This window comes from Equus quagga, chromosome 19, assembly GCF_021613505.1.
Source record: "Equus quagga isolate Etosha38 chromosome 19, UCLA_HA_Equagga_1.0, whole genome shotgun sequence".
Taxonomy (NCBI): Eukaryota; Metazoa; Chordata; class Mammalia; order Perissodactyla; family Equidae; genus Equus; species Equus quagga.
Window position 1 is genome coordinate 8,248,111 of NC_060285.1, and position 16,031 is coordinate 8,264,141.

General features: G+C 45.0%; 1 protein-coding gene across 2 annotated transcripts in view; it reads right to left on the minus strand.

The window, feature by feature from the left end:
* The window catches only part of ACO2 (aconitase 2), a 52,333-nt gene that overhangs the window by 21,105 nt on the left and 15,197 nt on the right, over nt 1-16,031 (minus strand). For both annotated transcript variants that reach the window (XM_046646090.1, XM_046646089.1), the window contains exon 2: nt 2,334-2,470. In XM_046646090.1, coding sequence (XP_046502046.1) covers nt 2,334-2,470 — 137 coding nt within the window. The remainder of the gene's footprint in view (nt 1-2,333; nt 2,471-16,031) is intronic.

A 16,031-nucleotide genomic window follows, 5' to 3' on the forward strand; every position in this document is an offset into this window, starting at 1 on the left:
AGTGCATCACCACACCTCCTTGAGGATTAACTGAGGATGCAAAAACGGGTCCTCTGTGTTCATCTGTCCCTCTGCGTTACTGGATGACGGAGAGCCAGTTCCCAGGAAAGAATTGGGCCCCTTCTGTCATGGACACGGGATGGAGGAAAAGCCCCCTTCTAAAACATTCTGAAATCTATCTTAATCCACTAGTATCTTTCTAGAATAGCCTCACTTCTGCCTTCTTTCTCTGTGTAAAGTTTTCTCAACCGTGACACTGACGGTTTGGGCCTGACTCTCTGTTGTGCGGGCTGTCATCCGCATTGCAGGCTGTTTAGTAGTATCCCTGGCCTCCACCCACTAGACGACAGCAAACCACCACCCCACCCCGAGTATGATGATCAAAAATGTCTCCAGACATCGCCAAATTCCCCCGGGGGACAAAATTGGCCCCCTACCCCTACTGCCAGTGAGAACCACTGTTCTATGGCAACAATGAAAATGGAACATCCCTTGTCTGGACTAATTTGGAAAATGCTCAAAGTTATCGAGCTTTTCACTAATGCAGAGTTGGAATAAACAGGCAAGGGAAAAAATTTTTTTTGATTAATTTTAATGAAAAAGTTACAACCAAAAAAATTCCCAGTGCCTTAAAGGGCAGTTTTTTGATTAATTTTTTAAAGCAAAGACTAAACAGTAAATAATACTCTTTTGTCAAGTTATCTCAAAGCAAACTTCTATGTTAACTCTCTTTCCACGCACGATGAAGAGCAAGGTAGAAGCGTTCTGCATACTAAAAGAAAATCCATCATTTTTCCACTGAGCTGTGGTCTTAGAGCTCTAAGAAGAAATGAAATATTATTTCCTGGGGAAAAAGTATTTGTACAGGGTCCCATATTGATGGGGAAGGGGGTTCTCAACACTGAAAGCACATTAGAACCAGGTGGGGAACTGACCAGGGCATCTCACATTGTGATGTGCATTCCAGTCACCTGGAGATCATGTTAAACTGCAGATTCTGATTCAGTGGGTCTGGGGTGGGGCCTGAGGTTCTGCATTTCCAACAAGCTTCCAGGTGATGCCAATGCTGCTGATCCATGGACCACATTTTGAGTTATAAGGCCTACACCACCTGAATCAGATGAATGTGCTTGACATACCTTAATAGGTCCCTACTATAATTAGGTGATGCTATGCTGTTGGAGATAAAGACTAACATAGTCCCTACTCTTAAAACGCAAGTGAGGATACCAGTAATGAGGAAGCAAAGAGGCAAGAGAGAGGGAGTGTGGAATAGTGGCTAGGGCACTGGACGAAGGCATGGACACAAGTCCCACCACTCACCTACTATGTGTCTTGGGCAAGTTGCTTCTCCACCTGCGCCTGGTCTTCAGCTGTAAATGGGTACACTCATATGTGTTCTCCTACTCCTAGAGGTCATGTCACCAGGTAGGCAAGCACATAGCTCTGTCTGCAGTTGTTCAAATTTCAGGAGCAGTGCTGCCTAGTAGGTAAGACCAGCCCTCACTTCTCATCCTCCCGTGGTATCTTTTTTTGGTTTTTCAGGAAGATTAGCCCTGAGCTAACATCAGCTGCCAATCCTCCTCTTTTTGCTGAGGAAGACTGGCCCTGAGCTCAGATCCGTGCCCATCTTCCTCTACTTTATACGTGGGATGCCTACCATTGCATGGCTTGCCAAGCGGTGCCATGTCTGCACCCAGGATCCGAACCAGCGAACCCCGGGCCGCCGAAGTGGAACGTGTGCACTTAACCACTATGCCACCGGGCCGGCCCTCTCCTGTGGTATCTTATTCATCCTTCCGGTGCCAGCATCTAGCCCAGGATGCGGCACATAGGACAGCAGTGTAAAGATGGCTACCATGTTACCAAATGAGGAAAGGGAGGCCCAGAAAAAAAGATATGCTCAAGATCCCACCTGAGCTTCCTTCTGAGTCTCAAGTCTGAGCTCTCCTCCGGGCCTGTGCACTGAAGAGGAAATACAGATGTTTCTCCAGCCAACTGCCTGACAGATCCCAGAGGGCTGGCTCAGGGTCTGTAGTCCATCCTCGAAAGCGTGGCTGGGAGGTTCAGCACACTGTACCAGTGTCGGAAACCTTCCCTGTGGCTCATATCTCCAGGCTTCCTGATAACAGATTTTTCCTTGGAAAAGAGGGTAGAAGGTCCCCCACCAATCTGGAATGCCTTTCTTCAGCAGGGACCTTTATACCCCAAGTGCCGTGATCCTGCCACTATCATCAGCCATCCTTCCCCAAGTATCCCCTACACAGCCTGAAAGGGACTTGCAGCAGAAGCGGCACCCTTAAGCAGCCACCACAGCTCCCCTGCAGCCTTACCGTTTGCGAACAATGTTAATGTTCTTCTCCAGCAGATCATAGCGGATATACTCGTTGGGCTCAAAGTGGCTCATGGCCACCTTGGCCCGTTGGCACAGGACTGAGGCCACATGGTACTGCCGCACACCCAGGGCTTTCTGTAGAAAGAAAGACAACAGCGACTGTCAATGGAGTACTTGGGGAGGTGCCCCCAGGACAGAGAGTGCAGTATGTGAAAAAGGTGAGGAATTAAAGTGTCAAGAGCAATTCAGTGACTGCAGCCTCAGTCTCCTCATCTGAAGCATAGGGACGATACAGCAGCCACAAGGAACACAGCCTGCAGTAGGAGAAAGTGCAAGGGATTTATAGTCAGAATGGCTGGGATCGAAGTCAAGTACTATCAACTTAAGAAAATCCCCCATCATCTGAGCTCCAGAGCGATGGGCAGTGGGGCTGTAACCAGCTGTAGTGATCACCCAGGGTTCCTGGGAAGGCTGAAGGAGAACATGTGTGGAAGTTCTCAATAAGCTGTAAAGCACTATCAGAATCGTGGCTGCTACTCCACCTGCCTGTAAGGTCCTTGAGGCTTGGGATTAAGCCTCATCTGTCTTACTTCTCTCTAGATCTGGACTACCCGGCATGTATTAGGGTCGAAAAATAGTTGTTGAATAGACAGGAAAATCAATGAGGAAAATCCTGTGCGTGAGCTTTGGATGTTTCCTCATTCCTTCAAAAGATGGTGCCTACGTACCCTCCCCTTGAATGTGCAGTGGCCTGACTGACTTCTGATGGATAGAATGTGGCACAAGTAAGGCTAGTGACCTCCGAGGGTAGGTCACAAAAAGGATGGCTTCTGCCTTGCTCTCTTTGATGGCTCTGAAAGAAGAGAGTCACCACGTTGCTAAGATATTTAAGCAGCCCTGGGAGAGGCCCAGGTAGAGAGGAATTGAGCCCTCTTGCCAATAACCAGCACCACCTCACCAGGCGTGAGCGCCCTTTGCAAGCAAGTGCTCCAGCCCCAGGCCAAGCCTTCAGATGACCGCAGTCCTGACTGACAGCGGGACTGCAGCTTCTTGAGCGACCCCAAGCTAGAACCACCGAGCCACATCACTCCCAAATTCCTGGCCCACACAAATGTGAGGAAGAAATGTTTAGTGTTTTTTAAGCCTCTAAGTTTGGGGGCAATTTGTTATGCAGTAATAGATAAACGATTGTTATGATGGGGTCTGCCTTAGCTAATTTTATTATTTATTTATTTTTTTAAAGATTTTATTTTTCCTTTTTCTCCCCAAAGCCCCCCGGTACATAGTTGTATATTTTTAGTTGTGGGTCCTTCTAAGTGTGGCATGTAGGACACTGCCTCAGCATGGCCTGAGAGCGGCGCCATATCCGTGCCCAGGATCCGAACCGGCGAAACCCTGGGCCGCCAAAGCAGAGTGCGCAGACCCAACCACTTGGCCACGGGGCTGGCCCCTGTCTTAGTTAATTTTAAACTGTGACAACATTCACAGGTTATCCCTAACAACAAAACAGAAGCAAGGGCTCAGTGACAAGCAGTTCACTATACACTATGACCAGGGAAGAATAAATGAACCCAAAGAAATGACAGAGGGAAATGAACAGCTGCGTCCCTTCTAGGTGGTGGTCCCGTCGGGGGGGTCATGCCTCCGGGCAAGGGAAGAGGCAAAGCTTACGGCACTGCCCAAAGCTCCCTTCTTTACGTCACCTGGACATTTAAATGAAAACTGCCAACCTCAGCATCTGAACCAGTACAAGTACACAACTGCCACGCCTTGTCCAGGTCACCCAGTAGTGAGAGCAGAACCAAGCACCACCCACCTACCCAGCACAGCAGGAGTGACCCTCCCTTTGCAGACTTCAGAGCCACCTGCCCTCCAGCTCAAAACCCCCCAAGGGATTCTCACTATCTACCTCACGGTAGAGGTGAAGACCCTACCAGTGACACATCAAAGGACTTTCAACAGCCTCTGCACAGGAAGAACTCGGGACACTGCAGCTACGACCGCCACTTCTACAGTGCGGGGCCTGGGGCACAGCGATGGCGCGGGGAGGCTTAAGTCTGGCAGGTCATCTACCATCTGAGTCATCTGGGACAACTCACCCTCTCTAAGCACTCGTTTCCTCCCGGGGCTGCTGTGGGGACTAGGAGAGATTACATAAAGTCCTTGGCAGAGTTTCTATCATTACCCCTGTGCATTTATAACCATACACTCAGCCCCTGTTTTTCACACAAATGAGAAACTATACAAGCTGTTCTACAACTTGCTTTTTTCTATTTGTCAACATATCTTAGACATCTTCCAATATCTATATACAGATCTATTGCTTCCTTTTTGTCAATTAACTGCCTTGAGTTTCAGCTTCCTTAGACATAAAAATGAATGTAACAATACCTAATGTCTGACACAGTAGGCAAAATGATTAATTGTAATCTTAATTACAATATGGAGAAAAGATAAAGTTAATCTATGGACACATATTAATACCTAAAAACAGGATTGAAAAATAATGCTGAGGGGGCTGGCGCCACGGCCTAGTGGTTAAGTTCATGAGCTCCGCTTTGGCAGCCCAGAATTTCGCCGGTTCAGATCCTGGGTGCAGACATGGCACTGCTCATCAAGACATGCTGAGGTGGTGTCCCACAGAGCACAACCAGAGGGACCACAACTAGGATATACAACTATGTACTGGGGGACTTTGGGGAGAAGAAGAGGAAAAAAAAAAGATTGGCAACAGATGTTAGCTCAGGTGCCAATCTAAAAAAATAAAATAATGCTGAAGGGAAAAAAAGGGCAAAATACGCTCATTCAGAATATAACAGGGGTAAAAAAAGAATATCGATTAACACCTAGTATGAGACGAGCACTGTGCCAAGCACTTCACATGCACTACATCATCTAATCTTCACAGCCACCCAGTGACTCCTATAATTAGCCTATTTTCCAAGTGAGGGAATCCAGGCTGACTGACCCTCCTACCTGCTGTTGCCCCAGGCAAGCATGTAAATCCCCAGGCCTTGCCCCTCAAAATGGAGGTAAACTCCATGGTGTTAATAACAAGCAAAATCATCTACGTGCTCACTCCTAAATCACAGTGCTGCTCTGCTTTCCAACCGGGTGGAAACGTCTGTGCACGGGAGCCAGCACTGTCCAAGAGGACTTCCTGCCATGATGGACATGTTCTAGATCCACAGTGTCCAACACAGTAGCCACAAGCCACATGTGGCAACTGATCGCTGGGAGTGCGCTGAGTGTGACTGAGGAGAGGAATTTTTAACGTTATTCAATTTTAATTAACTTAAAATTAAGTGCCATATGGCACAGCTCAGGTTTATACATTAATAAGAGTGGAAAGAGAGTTTTTAGGAAGCCTGAACAACCTGAATGTTCATTAAGTCATTTTTTCTATAAAGGTGTTTATTGTTTATCTGTAAGTTTGGACCAATACCCCACCCCCATGCCAGCAGTTCATCCTTCCATGCAGCCACCCAATCCATTTCTGAATAACTTCAGAATATTCTCCCTCACAGTCAGCCAAACTGCTTCCTTGCACAGTCTGCTTTTCAGTAGGGGTCTGCCCTCTGACCCATGTGAAATAAACCCAACCTTTTCTTCCTCAGGACAATGGTTCCCAGACATCAGATGCATCAGAATCTCCTGAATCTGTTAAAAATATGTAATCCTAAACCCTACCCAGGTCAACGACTCAGTCTCCAGGGGTGGGTGCCCTCAACTACTTGAAGAGAGCTATACCCTGTCTTCTCTCTAAATCGCCTCTTTTCTTGGCCAATAGCAGCCCTGAGTTTTTTTTAACTGTCCCTTTAGGTGGCATGTCTCCAAATTCTGCAATAGCCCAACCATGTCCTGTGCTGTGGGCAAAGGGATCATCGCCTCCCTTGTTTAAGGATGTTCCCAGCCCTGTGACAGCCCACCTCACTGTGGACACACACATCACTTCCACACACACTAACCCCTTAATGGCCGTCTTCCTCATCCACTGCTCCTGAGCCTCACTGTACTTGTGGGCTTGGTCTTCTGTGCAGAGCTCTCCCTTGATCTGGATTTAATTTCATCACCAGGTTCTCTGCACTTCCAGCCCCTGTGGTCCACAGGAGTCCTGGTCAGTCACCCCATGTCCTGACAGGCTGGCCCTTCCACTGTGTGTCAGCCACACACACAGTAAGCACCATTCCCAGGCTGTTCATCCAACAATGTGACCAATGGGTCACAAATATGATCCATTCCAGGCCAGCCTCCCCAGGACAGACGTTTAGTCAGGTCAACAGTGATCTATTTAGCAACACTCCTCAGGTCCAGTCTTCAACTCACTACATGAGCCACCTAACTGCTTGTCACTGAGCCCTTGCTTCTGTTTTGTTGTTAGGGATAACCTGACTGACCTGTCAAATGCCCTATAGAAATCAATACTCACTCTCACTTGTTTCATTAACCTACTAATCCCAATAAAAAGTAAAAGACGGTAGCTTGGCTGTGAGACCTTCAGCAATTCACTTCATTTCTGCAGGCCTCAGTTTTCCACACCTGTAAAAGATGAAATCGCAGCCTTGCTCGCTGCTTTAGAGCAGTACGGTGACAGGTTTAACATGCACGAAACGTCATGTGTAAACTCTGAAGAGCTCGACCATGTTAATATGCTTAGCCCACAGACCGACTTCAAGGGCAAGAACACCATGTATCATTCATTCATGGACCTCACATATCTCACATGTAAATGAAGACGAGTTGACGGATGCCCCCTCCCACTCAGAATAAAAATGAAAACAGCCATTACTTATTAAGCAGCTGCTCTGTGCCAAGCACTTTCTGTGCCCAATTTTAAATTCCTGTAACAGCAGTGCCAGGTAATTGTTATTCTGGTTTTATGGATGTGGAGGCTGAAGATCAGGGTGGTTCAGTCAGAAGCCCTACCCCTGGCGAGCAGCGAATCCAGAATGTGAGCACAGGTCTGTCTTCTGAGATGGGCCAATACCCTCGGATTCTGCTGCTCACTTACCTCACATAGGCCACCCTTTCCCACTGAAGGCAGCACAGTGTGATGGTTCAGACTGAAGACCTATAGTCAGACTGCCAGTCTAGCAATGCCACTAACCTGCTGGCCCTAGCCAAGTTACTGAGCCTCCACAAGCCTTAGTTTCCCCACGGAGAAGATGGAGATAAACTTCATAGTGTTGATATCAAATGAAATAATCTACATGAAGTCCCTGGCACGGAGCCTGTTCATATACTATGTGCTCGACACGTTATACTGTATTATTTTCCTTCACAGAGGAGACAGAGGCAAAGTCCGACGTGCTGAAGTTGTGTTCCTTCTCTGGACACTGGCAGCAGCAGCACGCCTCTTCTTACTTTGCTTACTGCAAACACAGCTTCAAAGGCTCTTTTGGTTGATCGGCATTTTTCAGAAGCCTTAGCTCATCTGGGCCTTTGGCATCCCTGAGCCCTTCTGATGAATTCCAGCTGCTGTAATATTTCTCCTTGGTTCCTTGCCCTCTTTCCAACTTTGGTCAAGTCATTCTACAAATCTAAGTTCATGTCTTCAGGTGTTTCTCTTTCTTCTCTCCCTCAGAGTACTTGCAATTTGTTAGAATTTTCCTTGAAAAACCTCTCATCCCTCTGAAACCCCTTCTGCTTATGGGGTCCTCCTTTACAGTGGGATCTCATCTATTTGGTCTCTGAATAATTCACAATTTGCCTTCCTTAAGGCACCAAACATATTGAACTTCCTTGGCCAGTACACATTCTAAAGGGATCTGCCCAGGGCCTTTGCGCATGCTGTTTCTTCTGCTTAGACTGTTCTCTGCCCACTCTCATTCTCGATCTGCCCTTTGTCTAGGTAACCCCCACTGATCCTTCAAATTCCAAATTAATTTCACTGTCTTAGGAAATCTTTCTTGAACTCTCAGCCCAATCAGAGCCTCCTATTACATATGCCTATTTACTACTTCTTGACATTCACTCAGGAGCTGTCTCCACTAGTTTGTAAGCTCCACTAGGGGAGGGATTGTGTCTGTTTATTCATAACTAAATTTCCCATGCCTGAACACCCGGTCTGATACACAGCAGGTGCTACATAAACATCAGTTAATTAAACCAATGCATGTTGTTTCTACTTGACCAACCAGCTCTTCCTTATTGAGCAGGGTTAAATGCAGAGCAGGTTAGGTTACCCTTGTGAGAGCAAACAGTTGACAAGACAAATCAATAATTTACCAGTCTCTGATACTTTTGGTTAGAGTGTAAACAGGTCCGACATTTTTGAAAGACAATTAGGCAATGCCTATTAAAATGTAAAATGTTAATACTTTTTGATCAGGTTCCCCTCTCCCAGGAAGGTATCTCATAAAAATACTCACAGAAACGAGCACTGAGAGAGGCAAGGACGTTCTCTGTAGCACTGTATCTAAAAGAACAACCCAATTATCCAAAAATAGAACACTGATTGAATAAGTTCTGGTTTATCCACCAACGAACGCCATTCTACAGCTGTTTAAAAAGAATAAGATAGTGGTGGTGGTCCCACAACATTGTCAATGTAAGTAATGCCACTGAATTGAACTCTTAAGAATGGTTAAAATGTCAAATTTTATGTTATCTATATTTGACCATAATTTAAAGAAAAAGAGAATAAGATAATTCTACCTTTACTGGCAGGGAAAAACTTCCATGACACATTCAGTAAAAATAAGTAGCAAAAGAGTATTATACTATGAGCCCATTTCTATATAATAGTAGTAGTAATAAATATGTTTAGAAAAAAATTGAAATGATATGGCTAAAGTGTTCACAGCAATTATCTCTAGGATTAGAATTATGGGCACTTTTACTTTCTACTCTAAGTATTTCTGTAACTTTTAAATGTTGCATGATATACATGAGTTCCTTTTGTAATCAGGAAAAAGAATGAACGAGGCAAATAGATGCAGAAAAGTATGTGCCTGTGGTGTACTGTAGCACAATCATTTACTGGCAATTTGACAATAATTAACAGTGTTCCGGCTTTTAAAATGTGCAAACCCTTTGTTTCAGCAAGTTAACTAGCAGGAATTTACCATTAATAAAGAAAAGAAAGGGGGTCAGCCCCGTGGCTGAGTGGTTGAGTTCGCATGCTCTGCTTCGGCAGCCCAGAGTTTTACGGGTTCGAATCCTGGGCACGGACATGGCACTGCTCATCAAGCCATGCTGAGGCAGCACCCCACATGCCACAACCAGAAGGACCCACAACTAAAAATACACAACTATGTACTGGGGGATTTGGGAGAAAAAGGAAAAATAAAATCTTAAAAAAAATGGAAAGGAAATAAATATACCTTATACTACTTTATACTAGAAGGATCTAGTTACCACCACCTTAGCCCAGAGATCGAACTTGGCATCCCCAATAGCAAGACTCCCTGACAGTCATGCCTCCTGATATGAAAGCATCATCTATGAATAACTTGTGCCAAAAAATGTTTAACCTGAGTCTAAGCAAGCTTTGGGACCTTACCTCCAGTTTAAGGGAAATGCAGGGAATAAAAGATCAATCAATCAAATCTACAATGGACATTCTACAAGAAACTGGCCTGGTCTCTTCAAAAAGTCAATGTCATGGGGAAGAAAGGTGTGGAGAAGGGGTAAGGGGCTGTTCTAGATTAAGAGAGACTAAAAAAGTAAAACCAATGCAATGGGTAAATTTTTTATCAGATCCTGATTTGGAAAAAGATAGCTACCAAAGACATTTTTGGGAGAACAGATAATGACAGGGTAGTTACAGCCAACTGACTTATTCTTAAGAGATGCATGTCACAATGCTTTCAACTGCTTTTGAAATGATCCAGAAAAAAAAATACAGATGAAGCAATAAGGCAAAATGTTCATAACTGTTCAATCTAGATGGTAGGGGAGGAGAATAAAAAAAAAAAATCTTTTTTTTTTGAAGATTGGCACCTGAGCTAACAACTGTTGCCAATCTTTTTGTTTTCCTGTTCTGATTTTTCTCCCCAAATCCCCCTGGTACATAGTTGTATATTTCAGTTGTGGGCCTTTCTAGTTGTGGCACGTGGGACGTTGCCTCAGTGTGACCTGATGAGTGGTGCCATGTCTGCGCCCAGGATCTGAACCAGCGAAACCCTGGGCTGCCGCAGTGGAGCACAGAAACTTAACCACTCGGCCACATGGCCGGCACCCCGCCAAAAAAATCTTTTTTTTTTTTTTTTTGAGAAAGATTAGCCCTCAGCTAACATCTGCCACCAATCCTCCTCTTTTTGCTGAGGAAGACTGGCCCTGACCTAACATCCATGCCCATCTTCCTCTATTTTATATGTGGGACACCTGCCACAGCATGGCTTGATGAGCAGTGCATGGGTCCGCAACTGGGATCTGAACCAGCGAACCCTGGGCCGCTGAAGCAGAGCACACAAACTTAACCGCTGCGCCACTGGGCTGACCCTCAAAGATAAATATTCTTGCAGACTGCTTGCTGCAGATTAAAAGTAAACTGATTCGATCTTTTCATAAAGCACCCTGTGAATCTGAAGTCCACAGCAACATCCATACCCTTCGACCTAGTAATTCCAGATCTGAGAATCTATCCTTGAGAAATAATTCTAAATATGAAAATGACACAATGTATGCACTACTGCTTATAATTGCTAAAATTGAAAGCAAGTTAACATGTTGACATATAGATGTACAATTTCCCACACAGAAGGAATCATGGTTTTCAGTAATAAGTAGCAAGATAGAAAATTGTCTACAATATGATAACGTATGCAAAAGCAGGAAATAAGTCACATACACACTGATTACAATACTATAAAACTAATGTTCACATGGGAAAAAAGACTGGAAAGAAATGCACTAACATTATAAAAAAATGTTTGGGTTATGATGGAAAATTATTTTCTCCTATAATTACCCAAATTTGTACTACGTGGTTGAAAAGAGACTGACAGCAAACTGTTTTCAGTTGAGGTAGAGAGAGCCAAAGTCCCCTAGCGTCTCTGTATTTTTGTCCTTGAACCCCAATTTTGCAATTTAACATTCAGGTGAGGGCACCACACTCAGAGGGTGAAGAGCCAGAGTGTTACTGCCCCATGGGTCACTTCTCTGTGTGTGGTTTGGTGGACAGCGAAAACTCGCATGTGACAGGAGGCGGGGGGCCAAGAGGGAACATTCAGGGCTTAGAAGTCCAGAGATCTGGCCTCCTAGCTCAGTCACTATGTACCCTTGTAACGTAATCCAGCCATTGTGCGCCTCCTTTTCCATTTCTATAAAATGGGCGAAGGGGATCATTCCAGCGGCATCAAAATCGCCTGGGAGGTTTCATAAACACTCAGCTCTTGGCCCTACCATTCCGTCACCTGAGGCGGAGCCTAAGCACTGGTAAAGATTCCCAGGTGACTCTGATGCAGCCATGTCTGGGAACCACTGAGCCAGATGTTCTCCACAGTTCTTTCCAGCTCAGTGATTCTATAAATATTCCTCCCCAGCAAGCAGGCTTTCAGATAAACTCCCTTATTCCCCAAAGGCCCAGAGGGAAGTGCAGCAATGTCAGAAGGGATTTATCTGTACCAAGGAAGAAAGTTCCCAGAGCTCAGGCCTTTGTGGGTTAGCCACAGCCTTTGCCTTGATTTACACACAGGTGAGGATGCAATGATATGTATATATGCACTCATGAAATGCGAGCCAGTATGGAGTCATGGGAAGGCACTAGATTCAGAATGCTACCTCTTTATTATTCGCCCCCTGACTGGTCAAACTGCTTACTCTTTCTATTTAAAAATATGTATAGGGGCCAGCCCAGTGGTGCAGTGGTTAGGTTTGCATGCTCCACTTCAGCGGCCTGGGGTTTGCAGGTTCGGATCCTGGGTGCAGACCTAGCACTGCTCATCAAGCCATGCTGTGGCGGCATCCCACACAAAATAGAGGAAGATTGGCACAGATGTTAGCTCAGGGCCAATCTTCCTCACAAAAATAAATAAATAAATAAAATTAAACAGGCAGAATAGTCCCTGTCTAATCCAGCTCATTTGACAAACAATGGACACTTTCCTAGGTGCCAAATGCTGTTACCACATGGCTTTCAAACTTTCTTGAGTTAAGGCCCATGAACAAAATAATTCATTTTGGACATCACAGTTAGCTAAACAGACCAGGCTGCTGCTAGGAGGCAATTGACAGCCTCAGTTGCTGGCGGCGGGGGGGTCATGATTCCTGCACAACTGTATGCCAATTGCTATAGCACACCTGAGGACAGTATGGGATAGCTAAACTTGACTCTAGAACACCACCACACCGCCCCTACCCTTAAGATCACAGTCTGGTGGGATAAGAGAGATATGCAAACAAAAAACGCAGTAGTGTTATAGTTGCTATTGTACATGTCAGGGCCAAGATTCACTGAAGGCATAGAAATACGAGTGGTCAAGTGAAAAAAAGGCCAAGACCTTCTCAGAGCTCAAATAAGACCATGTTGGAGTTCAAGTTCCAAAAATTGGCTACAGATGCAAAAGCCAAACAGAGAGAATGAGTGACTCACTCAAAATCACATGGCAGGGGCTGGCTCCGTGGCCTAGTGGTTAAGTTCACACGCTCCACTGCGGTGGCCCAGAGTTCAGATCCTGGGCACGGACATGGCACCACTCGTCAGGCCACGTTGAGGCGGCGTCCCACATCCCACAACTAGAAGGATCTGCAACTAGTATATACAACTATGTACGGGGGGTTTGGGAAGATAAAGCAGAAAAAAAAAAGAAGATTGGCAACAGTTGTTAGCTCAGGTGCCAACCTTTAGAAAAAAAAAATCACATGGCATTTGTGGAATCATCAAGGAAGGAGGAAGTCATTCAAAATCCACCGTATCCTCAGGAAGCCTCATCAGAGATGGTCCTAGCGACATCTGAATATTGGCTATAGGCTATTCTGAGCTAAAAGGAGTCTTCGAGAGGGGGCTTTCAAAGTTTGACTGAGAATACACACAAACAAAAGACATTTCATGTTGTGATCCAGCACACAGGTGCTGCCAGAGTGGTGTGTGCAACTGAAACAAAAGTTTCACTAGACACTAACTGCCATGTGCAATGCTCGCTGATACCTCTTATTCTCTATTATTATTTTTATTGTGGTAAAATACATATAGCCAGACCTGGAAGCTGAGTGGTTAAGATTCAGTGCTCTCACTGCTGTGGCCCGGGGTTCATTTCCCAGTCAGGGAACCGCACCACTCATCCATCAGTTGTCACACTGTGGTGGCTGTGTGTTACTGTGATGCCAAAAGCTATGCCACCGGTATTTCAAATACCACCAGGGTCATTCATGGTTTCAGCAGAGCTTCCAGCCTAAGACAGACTAGGAAGAAGGCCTGGCCACCTACTTCCAAAAACCCTGCCATGGAAAACCTTATGAATAGCAGCAGAGCATTGTCTGACAGCACCAGAAGGTGAGAGGATGGCACAAAAGACCAAGCGGGCTTCCACTCTGCTGTCCACAGGGTCACTAGCAATTGGAATCAACTCAACAGCACTAAGAAAAAAATACACATAACATAAAAGTTACCATTGTAACTACTAAAGTGTACAATCCAGTACATTCACAATGTTGTGCAACCATCACCACTATCTAGTTCCAGAACTTTTTCATCACCCCAAAAGCAAACCGTGTACCCATAAAGCAGTTGCTCCTTATTCTCTTCGCTTTCCTTGCTCCAGCCTCTGGCAACCACTAATCTGCTTTCTGTTTCTATGAATTTGTCTATTCTAGATATTTCATATAAATGGAATCATACAAGAGGTGGCCTTATGTGTCTGGTTTTTTCATTTAGCATTGTATATTATCTTCTTTTGAAGGCAAGTTGAACTCCATTAATTTCATGATCCAATAATGGGTCAACACAGGCAGTTTGAAAAACAATATCTTAGAGAACTTCATCTTAAAAAAATTAGTTACAATGTCAAAGACAAACAGCGACAACAAAGGACTTGCTCACAGTCACCCCTGGCATCTGCAGAGTGGCATTAGGCTCTCTGCAGCATTCCACCTACGGCACCAGAGGCAGCCAAACCTCCGCCCACCCCCTTGGTGCCTGTCTGCACACAACTATCCACGAGGAAAATGGGAAAAATAAGAACAACGGAGAAAGTTTTTTAAAAAGTCAAATTTATTAAATTTAAAGCATGTCCTTGGTTCTGAACCTTTCCTTTCTATACCTTTCGTGTTAAAAGGCCCTTTCTTTCGAGAAATAATGATGATGATTTGGGTTAGTTTTTTAATTTTTTGTTATTGTTGTTTTAGTGTCCTTGGAGAAATTTAAAACCTGCAACCCCATGTTGATCCTTCCAATTCTGTGTATACATTTTGGTGCCCTCTATCATGCAACTTTCTCAGAACAAAACTCTCTTTAGGGGGCAGTAGCAGTCACTGAAGTAAGACACAAGGAGGAAGAAAAAGTGCCTTGTGTCTTACACCAGGAGGAAAAAAATTAACAAGGATTTTAATTTTACCCTTAGAATCTCAGTAATAACCAGAAATATGAGAAGTGATGAGTATGGTTGACCCTGAGGAAAAACATTCTCTCTGTCCCCACTCCCTCCTATACCACCAAATCTTACTCATTCATTTATTCATTCATCTGTCTATCCATCAAATAGTTATTGAGTGACTATGGGTACCAGGCAGTCCTAGGCTCTGGGGATACAGCAATGAACAAAATCTTCCAATATTCCCTGCCGTCTCAGGACTGACATTCCAGGGGCTTAGAGGAAGGATGGACAGTGAGACAGATAAACAGACGCAGAGAAACAAGTAAAACTTCAGTCAGATGTTGATAAGTCATGAGAGACAATAAAGCAGGGGCAATGGGAAAGGCAGCGCGGGCAGTGGGGGGAGGTGCAATGTAAAATAGGATAGTTGGGAAAGGCTTCAGTGAGAAGGTGACACTGAACAATGACCTGACAAAAAGTGCAAGCCAATCTACAGATAGCTGAAGGACGAGCATTGCAGACAGAAATGACAAGGGTCCTGTAAAGTCAGTGGTACTTGTTGTGTTCAAAGAACAGCAAGGAAAGAGATCTGTACACCCACGTTGAGGGCAGGATTATTCACAACAGCCCAAAAGTGGAAGCAACCAAGTGTCCACTGACAGATGAATGGATAAACAAAATGTGGTACATACATACAAGAGAATATGATTCAGCCTTAAAAAGGAGTTGTGAAAGCCTAAAAAATTCTGACACTACAACATGGATGAACCTTGAAGACATTATGCTAAGTGAAATAAGTCAGTTACAAAAGGACGACTACTATGATTCCACTTACATTAAGCACCTAGAGGAGTCAAATTCATAGAGACAGAAAATAGAAGGGTGGGGGCCAGCCTGGTGGCGCAGCAGTTAATTGTGCACATTCCGCTTCGGTGGCCCGGGGTTCGCCGGTTTGGATCCTGGGTGCGGACATGGCACTGCTGGCATGCCACGCTGTGGGTAGGCATCCTACATATAAAGTAGAGGAAGATGGGCACGGATGTTAGCTCAGGGCCAGTCTTCCTCAGCAAAAAGAGGAGGATTGGCAGCAGATGTTAGCTCAGGGCTGATCGTCCTCAAAAACAAAAACAAAAACAAAAAAAAAAAACAAGAATGGTGGCTGCCAGGGGCTGGGGGAGGGGAAACAGGGAGTCAGTGTCTAATGGGTACAGAGTCTCAGT